The following is a 13,401-nucleotide window of genomic DNA, read 5'->3' as shown; positions in this document are numbered from 1 at the left end:
TCTTTGCTTCAGCTCAGGTGGTGAAGAATTTTTCAATAGTACTAGTGGAACATAATCTGATGATAAATTAATACCTGCTCTCAAACAAGCTTCTCTGTGCACCTCGACACTTTTTCAAACCTAAAGATTAAGAAAAGGTTCAGAAAGGCATTTCTGTTAAGGCATTTTTGCCTTTTCCAGGTGCACATAGGTAAGTTTGAAATGTGGGTGCGTGTTTTCCTAATAAAGCTGGTTTTATAGCATATGTTATATGCTGAGATAATAAAGAATATGATTCCAAAATGAGAAATAAAAGACAGAAAAGACATCATTATATTAAAAAAAGTAAAGACTTGGGTTTTTTTAGGGGTAACTCAAGGTAAACACAGCAACTGAATTATATCAGAGGGTATCTGTCAGGGGTGTGTGTGACATTTTTGGAGGATATTTCTGCCCATCTTTTCAGTCCAATATAGAACAATATTCCTTAGAACAAAACAGAGGAATACAACCAGCAAGCTCTTAATTAAAATGTATTTTAATTAGTAACACATCCTAAAGGAAGTTCCTCTGAATTTCCGAGTGAAGTTTCAGAGATTTTCTGTTTGGACTGAACCAGTACAACTAAGGCTGTGCTGGATTTTAAAGATCTTTTCTGTTCCTTTAGGCTTGAATTGAACTTGGTTTATGTTTTTTTTGTGTGGCAGTGCTAATTTGTATGTTTGTGATGTTTTGCTGAAAACAAAAGACTTCTTAAGGAATCAAATTTTATCTCAGAAAGTCATAGGAACAGTTCTCAATGCATTGAAGAGATCTGCTTTTTTTGTTGTTGTTGTTGTTTTGTTTAAATACATCTGGCCATTACTGCATTTTTGTTTTTATTTGGCTTATTACTGCTGAAATTTTCTTAGTGTTCTGATGAGATATTTGTGCTCTCAAATTAGGCTCAGTGTTGACAGATGTTCTCTCTAATCTGTGTTTCTGTTTTTCCTTTTAAGAACATGGGAGATTTTCATTATTTAGAGAAAGATATTTTGATTATAAATAGATAGTTGCATTGCTTACTCTGTTCTAGTACAGCAACTTTTTGACCACTACTAAAAAAATGGAATTTTAAAAAAATATATTGCAAGTGTGTGTGTATACATATGTAAAACATTGATCTGTTTAAGGACACATCCACATATCCTTCCCTTTTTCAGCTTTTGAAATAAATCAATAAATTTATATAGATGAGAATGAACTCAATATTTTTTTAAAAAAGGAAGAGAAAAAAGGTCTTTCTATAGCTATTCAGGTTTAGTAGATCTGAATACCTGAAGGGATTCTAAATGAGAAACTAATTGTATTCTTTTGAGTGAGGTGAAGATCTAAGGAGCAGTAGGTTAAAACTCAACAAACAGTACTTGATTTTTTCTCAAGGCTTATGGTTTGTGTGTTACACTCTATTTTCGTAGTTTCCAAACTATTTCTTCAAATACAGGAAAGAGTATTTAAAAAAATGCCCAAGCCCAGTAAACATTCACTCCTAGTTTGCTCTGAAGAAAGATCTTTGTGTTAAGAAATTATTGCATTTTCTCTGTGCTCTCACAGTGCCTTACACTGAATAGACATAGCATAATTTTCTACTAATAAAGAATAAAATATAAAGTCTATTTCAATTAGTAACTTCATCTAGCAGAAGTTTCTGGTGATTATATGTTTTTTTCACCCGTTTCATAGGAGCACTACAGATTGGCTTTATATCTTTTAAAATTCACTGCCTGCTAAGGACACGTCACTTCAAATATTTGAATATTACTTCAATAATGACCTTTCTGTCACTTTTTGATGCCAGCCTTGGTGTATTTGTACCTGTGACACAGTGACAGGGGTTTTTTACTAAGCTTTTAGTAACTGGCCTTAAATACATGTGATAACAACAAGTTTTTCTTCCATTTCACACTTTTTTTTTTCCAGAAATAGTCAGTGTGCAATTGCATTGACTGACCTTTTGAAAATCTCCGTTATGAAATTTTTCCAAAGTGTAAATCAAAATATCTTTGGTCAGAAATTTCTGTTTCTGTGTGTTTCCACAACCCATAGCTAAAGGTTTTTGAGAGGTTTTTATGAGCTTAGATGCATCTAACATTTGAGTCAATATACCAATAAAAGCTATAAATAATTTATATAAAATAAAGCAAAAAATATTTCTCATAAGGAATTTACTTAACATTACCCACTTAAACAGAAGAACTCAATGTCCATGTCAATTTGATTTAGACCAATAGAAATCTCTCATACTGAATTTGTTTTCAATATTCTTCTTGCTCTTATTTGGGAATCTCCTGATTTAATTTGATATCTCCTTACATATTTTTTGCTGTGTTTATTTCTCAAGTTTAAAGCTGTAAAATTGTCTTTGAAACTATTTTTTCCTATGCCTGAAAGTCAACCAGAACTGAGAAAGATGAGAGAAATTGCACATATTTTTGTTTTGTTCATGTAATTGTACAAGCACTGTAATCGTGACTGGAGTCCCTGAGGGACATTTCCAGAACTCTGAAAAAAGATTTCCAAAGTTACAAGAATTAGCTATGTGCAGCTAAACTATTATGTTCCAAGAGGTAAACTTGGTTAGTGACATTTCTTTTAAAAAGGGAATTTGAGGTGTTTGATTCATGGATGTGAGGCCTAAAACGCACTAATTCTTGCTTGAGAGTAATATACAACAGAGATTATTTTAGTTATGTAGTTATAATTCCCTCAGTATAGATTTTTAAAGTGTAACAAATAGCTCTTGGTACTATAATAAATGTCTTTCCTAATTTTATTTTTTTAAACTTATATGTAACTTATAACGTATGTTTTCAGGTACCCATGTCATGGAAGGTTCTGGAAGAATGCTGGTAACTGCTGTGGGAGTGAATTCTCAGACTGGTATCATCTTCACTCTGCTGGGTGCTGGAGGGGAAGAGGAGGAAAAGAAAGATAAGAAAGGTAAATTCCATGACACATAAGGATGCTCCTAAGAAAGCTCTTGGCCTTTGTGCAGCCAGAGCTCTCCTTCGTTCTTGACAAATAAACACGATTTTCAAAACTTCCTTTCTTTTTTTTTTTTTTGTTTTGGACACGTTTTTACCATCACATGTCACACAGAAAAACAGCAGAAGCTGTTAACCAATAAATACATTGGATAACAAGATGTTTTTCCAGTGTGAAATTGCAAACTCCCAGCACATAATTAAATCCAAGGGGATACATGGGCATGCTCCCTTTGCCGTTGGCTTCTCTACATGAATCCATGCTCACCTGCAGTTTGCTAGGATTTGGCTCTTGTGCATTTATATCTATGTAACTTTCTTTTTTTCAGGAAAAAAACCCCTCTTGGCCATGGAAATAGCTGCTTAGAGCTTCAAAAATAAAATAAAGATAAGTTGTGGCTTTTTGCTAGCCCAGCTGTTTAATGTCAGTGACTGACTTCAGAGCCATTTTAATTTCTTAAGGTGTAAAGGTCAAGCTAAGAATAGCACAAGACCAGAATGTAGCAGTAAATGTTAGCAGACAGTTTAACTTTCATCAGTTAATGAAATCAAGGAGCCTCTTTAGACTTTTCACCTTATTATAGTGTGATGTCATAAGCTACAGCTAATTTATGGGTTGCACACTTAGCAGAAACATGGTTTAATGTCTGTCCTTTCCAGTTTTTGTTCACAGTCGTGTGAATTGTTCTGCTTTCAGAATTTCATTCCAAGTCCATCCTGAGAATATTTACCTTTCAGACAGAATTAAGGACCAGTGAATATGAGGCTTTTAGATATTTCTGCTCTTTCTAATGGGTCTCCCTATTACTAAATAGAAACAGTCATGGCTTTTCTGAACATTCTACTTGGTATAGTAGAATAGGACATATAGATAGGAAAATAAATAGGAATATAGATAGGAAAGCCAAATTCATATGGTTTTCATGGCCTACAGCTTCCATTTCTGAATATATTCAACAAGTGGTTGCCATTGGCTCCCTGTTGCTCTGAGGAAATCCCTTTTAACTTAATGAAAGACCCTGTGAAACCTTTACCATTTCATTTCTGCACAGAAATACCCAACTCCTGCAAGACACGGGGAGTTCTAGGAAAATTAAAGAGAGAGAGACTGAAAGTAAAAGTCTTTTAAGTCAGGCTTGTTTTGAACAGTATCTTAAAGTTTGTTCTTGCTGTAGGAGAAAGGCTTCCAGACCTTTTGAGATCTGGTAGCATCTGCTCTAGTGGTGTCTGGGGATACTGTAGGTGAGAAGGAGCAGCTTCAGTCCCTGTCTGATGATGGCAACTGAGCTCCTTGGTTTAACTGGGCTGGACTTTAGATGTTTTCTCAGGACACTGGTGGTTCCCTCAGGTTTCATTGTGGATAGCCTGGAAAAACAGGGAAAAAGAAATCAGGAGTGGCAGAGTAACACACTACATCATAACTCACTACCCAGGGACAGAGGTTTTCACAGAGGCGTGTTGGAACTTTGGATGCGGACACTGAATCTAATACAGAAAATATATAATACAGAAAATTCCTCCACGTTTTCTGGTGCTGCTGGCAGCTTTGTGCTCATGCAGAGCTGGTTGTGTATGGAGACCCAAACACAAATAACATAAACCTGCAATTCTCTGAAATCCTGCCAGTCATAAATGCTTGTTTTACTCTGTGTGGGGTGTGTGCTTTTATTGTTCATTAACATTGTATAAAAATCATCACGCAGGTGGGAAACAGGAGGATGGACAGCAGCTGCCAGGTAGAGTAAGAATTGTACCATATCAAACAGAAGGCTGAGGCTTTTAGCCAGTGAGCTTTGGTGCAAATCAGGGGTGAACTGCTGATTGAAATAATTGTCTTTGAATCAGTCAAGTTGAAAATTAAAGAATGATTTCAAATCAACAGGATTGTTGGCGGCAAATCATTTTAGTGTGCACGCATTGTTGGTGTTGCAAATCTTAATGTTAAGTTTGAATAATCAGCTATTCTCCAGAAGTAAATTGCAAAGTATTAAATGTTGGAGTCCATGATTTGCTGTAAGCAGTTCATGCTGTGCTGGTTAGTGTGGGCATCCAAATGGAGTGAAAAACAAGCCCGAGCAACAAAAACAGTTGAAGTCGTTGGCATCACAGTAATCAAATTTGCAATTGAAATTTTCATGAATGCCCTTACCCAGGGTGTGTTTTTAAATCCTCTATGCTGTTTATTTTCTCCTCCCAATTTGTCATTTGTAAATAAAATCAGACCATTTTTCTGGAATAACAACCCAGTACGGTGTCAAACAGTCCCTGTGGGGCAAATACGGAAGAAGTTTGAGAGTTTCAGTCAGGATTCATTGTAGGACTTGTGTTCTGTTGTGAGCAATTTACCAACAGAAACAAAACAAAATTAGTTTTGTGTTATTTGTAGACTGATTTTCCCAACTCTGGTATAAAAAACATAATGAAACGATAAAATATTCCTCTAGTTTTTCACTTTCCTGTTAGGAAACATTTCTTGACCAATTCCTCTAATATGTGGATAATTGCTGAAAACAAAAAGTGTTTGTTTTCTGATACTTTTTGATTTCACCACAAACCAGGAAATATGTCACATCTATTCTCTGCATTTAAAATAACTCATTATTCTCCTCAAGGCTATATTTGCCATTTCCGTATAAAATACAAGAATATTTAATGTTCCTACTCGGATCAATGTGCATATTAACCAGGTGATGGCAGGTCACAGACTGAGCACATGTTAGACTGGAATGTATCAGTCATGATACATCATAATGTGCAACATTATATAAAATACAAAATATGTAATGTTTAGTACTGTGTAGTAGTATGTACATATATAGAGACAATGAATACTTTAAATGGCTATTTTAAAGCTACCTGTGTATCGTGTAAATTAATTAACTCAAAAGGAAACATTTCAACCCTTTTAGTATTTGCATAACATTGTGCTAAAATACAAAAAATAACACATAAAAGGACTAAAGCAACTACACAACTACACTACTGGGTAGTCAGTTATCATCAACTTTTACTTTGTTAAGTGTTTCATATTTATTTATTATTATTATTATTGTTATTGTATTATTTCTTGTTTGAGTTTTTACCTTACTTTGTAACACCTTTACAACGTTATTTTGCTTTTGAAATTTACGTTAATTTAATTTAAAGCTGTTTGATTTTGGAGAAAAAAATGCCATGGATTTCTTTTTTTGTTCCGCGTGGACGTTTGTTCATGTTGTTGTTATTATTTATTATTTATTGTTGTGTTGTTTGTTTTTTTTTATCCATTATTGCTCAGTAGATTCTTCCCATCCCTCCTCCCACCCTCCTTCAGCCACAGATGGTGCAGCAGGTGCAAATGCCACTGATAATGCAAATGCCAGCTTAGTCAATGGTACGTCACTACCCCCGGCGTGTCTGATTTGAGAGATTTCTCTCCTGACTGTGTCACATTCCCCCTTCCCTCACAGCCTGAACAGATGTTGTGTGTGCCTCTGATTCCCCTCTGAGAGATCCTGCTCCCTAAATTCTGTAGTAGCTTATCAGAGATGCCACAGAGATGCTGCAACTTGATTCCCACCGAATCAAGCATGGCAGAGGAAGAAGTGGGAGTTGTGGTCTATTTGCCATTAATTAAAACTGCAATAAAAGGTGTAGTTATGCAAGACTGGCTTCAAAACTTTTGGGTAGATTCACATGAATTTTCACTGTAAAGCCCTTTACTCGTTTCTCAGCATAGATCTGAAGAGGAACACCGTGATAAACGCATTATATCCGCTTTTCCTCTGGTGTGGCACTCTCAGAAGTAATCATATAGTCTCCAAGTAGCTCTGAGGAACAGTGCTGGGATCAGGAATCTGGCTCAATCCCAACTAACACTGTGTTAGGAACAACTTTTGCTGCTTTGAGCATCTGTTCCACCAGCAGCTGAGAAGTTTTGTGGATGTTTGTGTATGCCCTCAGTGATATCCTACTAAGCCTGCCTGTATTTACTAAAACCAAACTAAAATATTACTATAGTCCATTTTGACTGTCTCTTAGTACAGGTTCTTGACCCCACTTAGCATGCAGATATTTCAGTATCTCCTTCTAATAGTCTAATTCCAGTATTAAATTGAATTTAACGGGTCAATATTAGTCTAGGCATCAGCTGTATTTTTCTGCTAATCAGATACATGAGTCTTTATTTGCCATAGAAACCTTTCCCTCTTGTGCAGAGCCAAAAATACTGACAAAAGTAACTCTACTTTTCATCATGTTCGTGATAGAATTTTTTTTTCCATGCAGGTCAGCAGTCATTGCATAATGCACATAAATGAGAGTTTCTGACAGAAATACCAATTGCTAAACAAGGACTAAGATGTACTAGTGCAGTGTCTTATTTAAAGCAATTACATAGGAAACATTTGAACATATTTTTAAATATTTTTGTTATAATTTAAAAGAAACATATAACCAGATTTAAAACTCTACTGCTGCACAATCTGGAAAATTAGGATTTACAGTTCCTACATCTCACTGCATGAGAGGAATCTCCATCATCCTGGTTCCAGATTCCTCAGGGTCCAAGAACTGGGAAATTAATGATGAGTGTTTCATTCTTCATTAATGTGAGGGTGGAGAGACCCAGGCACAGGTTGCCCAGAGAAGCTGTGGCTGCCCCATCCCTGGGAGTGTCCCAGGCCAGGTTGGACAGGCATTGGAGCAACCTGGGCTAGTGGAAGGTGTCCCTGCCCATGGCAGCGGGTGGGACAAGATGGGCTTTAAGGTCCCTTCCAACCCAAACCATTCTGTTATTCTGTGATGGTTTTAGGATAATTTTACTTATGAGCATAGAACAAACATGCACATAGAGTCTTCCCTCACTCACTTCCATTGGATCCTGCTGCATTTCTGCTCCATCCTGCAGAGCACTGAGTGAAGCCCCTCTGAAGTGCTTTGCTCAGGAGGTACAGGATGAACCCTGTTCTAACCCAGCTTCCAGCAAGCTGGAGTTGCCTGGTAAATACCTGTTGTGTTTGGTCTTAATGCCTTGGACCTAATAAGGAAATTGAGTTCCAAGGGATATTAAATCAGTGTCTGAAGTACGTGATTTCCTGTCCTCTCTCCCATCAGAAACAATGGTTACTGTCCCTGTTCATCTTGGAGTCAAGAGATGCATCCTCACTGCTTTTCAGTGCACAAAGGGTAGAAGACAATTTTTTTGTGTAGCTGATTTGTTTTGGCTTCTGAGATGAGGCAGTTCAATTAATTCTGCACATCTTTAATCAACATGGTTGAGGTGTGATGGAAGTCATCCACAAATCCAAAAAAACCCAGACCCATATCAGCTACTGTACCATTTTACCTGAAGTCTAATACCTTTGTGTAGAAATACCATCAAATAAGGAAAGCAAAATTATATACTTGAATAAGTATCAAGCTCAGGAAATGTTTGTTACTTGAAAATCAACCCATTACCATTGCAGATAAAATATTTTTATTCTTAGTTGTCAATAGACAATTGACACAAAAGAAGTGTTTTGTTTTCAATCAGTGAGCCTATAGTGATAAATTCATATAGTTTTTGACACAACCCATGTATTGAAGGAACTGTTATGAATTCTGTTTGGTTCTAGGAGTTGAGATCAAAATATATCAAAATTGTTGTTGGTCTCTTTGTTAAAACTATGGTAAAACTATGAACAATATGTTCAGTTTGTAAAGGATTACAAGTTTAGGTTATAAGCAGAGCAGAAAATTTTGCAACAAGGTAGTAATTCAGGAAAAGTCACCTAATTTTAGATTATTATATTTAGTAAATGTAATTTTAAAAAATGAAAATCTAGGAAGCAGCAATGACTGTTTACAGCTTGTTTATCCCAAATTTGATTTCCTTCTAGTAGAGCAAATTGCCCCAAATTTGTTTTCCTTCCAGTCGAGCACAGCCACCCTCCTAAATCAGGATTTCCATGGTGGGTCATTTGGGTTTTTTTGGCATTTGTATTTCAAGGAATTTGCTGCCTAAAATATGTATTCAGAAAATATAGAAACAGTATAGAACTACCATGCCATACACAGAGAAATGTCTCAGCTGAAATATTTTGTGTCTACTGTAAATCCTGGTGCATGTACTGAACTACTGTTCAGTTCCTGCAAAGCAATTTGAAGTTTTCATGTATTTTAGAATATTTCCTGAAATTTTAAGTGAAGTCATTTAGTGAGTGCATAGAAGAATTGGCTAAAATTTTCTATTTGAAAGAGTGGAATCAGATTTATTCTTTTGTGATGAACCTGTGTTTTACTAATACTTTGGCTCTGCTATCCCACTGCGTGGAAAAATTCTTGATGATCCACGTCAGACTTGTTTGATGCCCCTTTGCCCCCATATCTATATTTGCAGCATGTGCCTGTTTTTCCTTGCTGCAGAATACAACTGACTTGGCACAACGAGGGCTCTAACTCATTTTCTTGCAGGATGAGACATTTTGGAAAATCACCGTAGTATTTTATATTTTTTGTTCCATCACAGCACATGAGAACATAACTCCATTATTTTCTTTGGTTTATTCCAAGCAGTTCTTCCAACTTCCAAACAATTTCTGATGCCAGCAATAGGTCTTTGTTATTTTGTCCCATTGGCTCTTCATAAAGAGCTGAGGTAGGTAAAGGGGAGTCTTTTCTTTGGAAGTAAAAACTTAGGCAGTAATAATGCCGTGAGTTCCTTCCAAAAGCCAGAAACTGTAGTAAGGCAAAGACAACGTGCATAACATTTCATATGCAAACTCAAAACCTTCAAAGCAACTGCAGAATACAAGTTATATTAGGAGGCCCTAAATTCCATTCCAAATATTCTGATTTTTCATCCTTGCTTAGAAAAGTGATAAAAATAAACTCAGATTTCTCCAGCCCAAACACTGTTCATTTTCCTTATTATTCAAAAGGAAAAGGAGGAAAGATTTGTAGGATTATGCAAAAATATATTCTATTTTTGAAGATGTTTTCCACATAATATTATTAAAATATTAATAAATACTAGATATTTTAAATGTTTCTAAACCACATCCAAAAAGGGGGAGCATTTCTGGTCCTGGCACTACCTGAAAGGAGAAAGGATCTCTCAGCAGTAGTGATTCTATCACCTTTATTTCTGTCTTTATTTCTCCCTTTGTTCGTAATTTATAGCAAAGTGTAGCCTTAAAATTCTTTGGAACAGAAGGAAATAAATCTTTTACAGCATTCTTTTCTTTGTCATAACTACCCAAATGGCCTATTCTTTGTCATTCTCTCCAAATAATTGAACTATAATTCTCTGTGATGACTTTCCCCTCCATCCCTCAATAACCTAAACGCAGTAGGGTAAGAATATTAAGAATATATTTTTTATATACCTAAGTTTACATTGTTGTTAATGATTGTTTATTTTGTGTACTGGTGTTTTTACATCAATTGATAATTATGACAACCCTTTTAAACAGCAAATATATATCCTAAAGTTACATACTTTGATTTGCATAGAAAAATAACCTCTGTTTTGGCTTTGCCAGTGAAAGTCATGTTTGGGTTTTAGTGGTGGTTTGTTTGTTTTTTTTTAAAGTTGAAAATTCTTCAATTATACTTCAAGGTTTTGAATTGGGCTCCGCACGAGGAGCTCCAGAGCAGGACATGGAGCAGTCTGTCTGCTCTAAATTAATATTTTCCAGTTCCTAAGGAAGGCTTTATGCTCTAGCCAGAAATCAGAGTCTCCAGAGATGTTTTATATCTTCCAGTAACTTTATCAAAACCCCCTTCTAAGTAAAATAGCCACTAGGCAGGTACCAAGTCCAACCGTGCACTGTATGCAAAGATTTTCTCGGGAATTCCACTGTGCAAAGGAACTTGGTTTAGCTCAGGTTCACAGAATCGTGCCTTGTGCCAAAGCATAAGGCTTTGGAAGACAGACACGGATGTTTTAAAAGTCATGTTATAGCCAAGGTGGGGATAGAATCAGAAATATTGACAAGCAGTGGGTGGTAAATGCTTTCCTCAGTGATTCAGCTGAGCACCGAGATGATCAAAGGTCATGAGATGTCCCTTCCTTGGCTGCAGTTCTGGGCTTTGGAGTTTCTTTGTGTGACACTGGGGCCTGTTTGTGACAAATTTATGACTGATTTGGCCACTTCTGATCTTTTTTGAGAAGGCTGTTTTTAGTGCTCTCCCATTTAGTGAAAAGACAAATGTGCAAGAAATTCGATTTTGCTTCTATTTATTCCCAGCAGAGAGTGAAAAAATTAATATATGTGGAAGTCAGAAAGGCAAGGTCTGCCTGCTGTCACATTTTTAAATAAATTCTAATGATACATTTCTTACTAGAATGTGACAACAATCCTGTAAAGGTGTTTTAACTTAATTTTCCTTTGCATTATTTTTTATTGTGCATCACACATAATCACAAAAATAGACTGTCATCCATGCTGATTGTAATATTTGTAAAACTTTAATAGTCTTTTCCATAAATTCATGTATTACTGTGGAAGTTTCATAAGGGATCCCACCAAGAAATTTGGAATACATTTGAAAAGTTTTAGTTGTTATTCTGAAACAAATGACTAAGGACTAGTGTAGTAAAACTGCATGTAGCGAAAATGTTAAATTGGAAATGACAGATGCACTTGGTAGATCTTTCTTTAGGATAAATCTGAATATAGGATGAACCCCTGGCACTTCTATTTACAGAAGTAATTTGCTAAATAGTACAACCAATTGAGGAAGATGTAATTTTAAAATCATATCTGATTTACAATTTTATTTATTTTTATATATATTAACACTACTATTTCTCTGTTGTCTCAGCTTGCTAAAATAATGAATTTGATTCTAGAATACATTAAGAAAGTCACACTCTGTGCTGGTGTACCACAATTATACCTGCCAATTTTTTAACTCCCAGCCCTCTGAAATATCAGTTCAGGAACATTATTCCAATTCAGCTTTCCACTGGATTCTCTTTATTAGTTTCGCCCTCTTAAATAATGCAAGTTCCTCAAAAATATGCACTGATATTTAGTATTTAACATGTTAAAACACTAACTTTGACTGCAGTCCAGCTATGTTAACCATGCTTCTAAGTGAACATATGGAAACAAGGGATCCTGACTAAGTCCCTGTAATGTGTTCGTGGCTTTTGTCTGCCCATTTTATCTGAATTCCCATTTTCATGTTCTGTCTTGGGTGAAGATTGTTTACTGTCTGTTGTCTGTTGAAATTTTTCATCATATAGGCAAAATGCAGGATGGGAATATGGAGAACAGCCAGAACAAAGGTAATCTTCTTTCATATTAAGGCGGTTGTGGATTTTATTTTTAGCATGTAGTTCAATTCTGTTCAAAAGTCAAGTGAAACCCTGTGATTTGTGCTTGTGTGTGAAAATGGCCCTTTTGTTCAAACAGAATGTTAAAACAAAAAACAAACCCTCTACAACCAAACCCAACAAAAAACCTACCAAAGAGATTGTAACTTTCAGAAGTTTGATATATCAGATGTTCAGGACAGGACATCAGTATTTTTAAGATGCCATTTATAGATGTTACTTTCATCTCACGAAGCTCATTTGAATTAATTTTTCCTGTGGAAGTTATGTATGCTACGTATTGTTAGTGATTTTCCAACCCAATTTTATTAGGTCTCATCATCTTCTGTGTTTAATGGTATCATATGGACATATTTTCTTTTGCAGGGACAGGGTAAAGCAATAACAAAAGGAAACCTTAAAGCCCAAGGGTTACTGAACAATGTAAAAGGCAATCATAAGGATAAATAACAGGAAGAATAAGAATCTTAGGAGTTTCTTATTTAATATACAGTCTCAGGAAGATTGAAACAAATATTTTGCTTTCTCTGAAGCAAAGTCATGGTTCCTCTTTTATTCTATGAGACACAGCTGCCATGAGTTCTTTGGGTTATACCAAATTAAATGATAACTTCCTCTTCTCAGATAATGCTAAAGATTGCAAAGGTGATGGATCAGAAACTAAACAGATAAACTCAGTTGTTAATGGTATAAAACTACCTAATAAAATGCTATGAAATGAATAATCACTGGGGTTAGATAGGCAAATTAGATTTCTAGGTCAAATAAGCATGGTCTTGTACAATCTCTTCATGAATGTCAAAGCAAAGCTATTTCATTTCATTCTATTGAGTTTATTGTGTTCAGTACAAAACAGACACATACACATATATAAACTGCAATGTCATTGCTTTTAAGAAACATGATACTAAAATAAAGTTTCCTTGTATTAGCATTCTTTCAAGAAAGGATGGTTCAGCTCTTAAATGCTGTGTGCTTTTTGTGGGACAACGATGATTCCAGCACCATCAGACCCCATGGATAAGTCACTTGAGCGCTGAATGCCAAGGAAACTTTATAATTCTGGTATTATCTAGAATAGTGGTTTGCAGA

The 13,401-nt window shown here is 35.6% G+C and overlaps 1 protein-coding gene across 19 annotated transcripts in view; it reads left to right on the top strand.

The window, feature by feature from the left end:
* Positions 1-13,401, top strand: part of ATP2B2 (ATPase plasma membrane Ca2+ transporting 2) — a 409,505-nt gene that overhangs the window by 316,704 nt on the left and 79,400 nt on the right. For 12 of the 19 annotated variants that reach the window (XM_027701186.1, XM_027701196.1, XM_027701188.1 and 9 more), the window contains 3 exons: positions 2,833-2,958; positions 6,283-6,375; positions 12,220-12,261. In XM_027701186.1, the coding sequence (XP_027556987.1) occupies positions 2,833-2,958; positions 6,283-6,375; positions 12,220-12,261 (261 nt within the window). Of the gene's footprint in view, positions 1-2,832; positions 2,959-4,705; positions 4,739-6,282; positions 6,376-12,219; positions 12,262-13,401 lie in introns of all 19 variants that reach the window. The other 7 variants (XM_027701197.1, XM_027701199.1, XM_027701203.1 and 4 more) reach the window with 3 other exon arrangements.

The sequence above is a fragment of the Neopelma chrysocephalum genome, unplaced genomic scaffold, assembly GCF_003984885.1.
Source record: "Neopelma chrysocephalum unplaced genomic scaffold, ASM398488v2 Primary Assembly neopelma1_151, whole genome shotgun sequence".
NCBI classification, from domain to species: domain Eukaryota; kingdom Metazoa; phylum Chordata; class Aves; order Passeriformes; family Pipridae; genus Neopelma; species Neopelma chrysocephalum.
The sequence above is the reverse complement of the archived record's forward strand: the minus strand, read 5'-3'. Positions and strand labels throughout refer to the sequence as shown.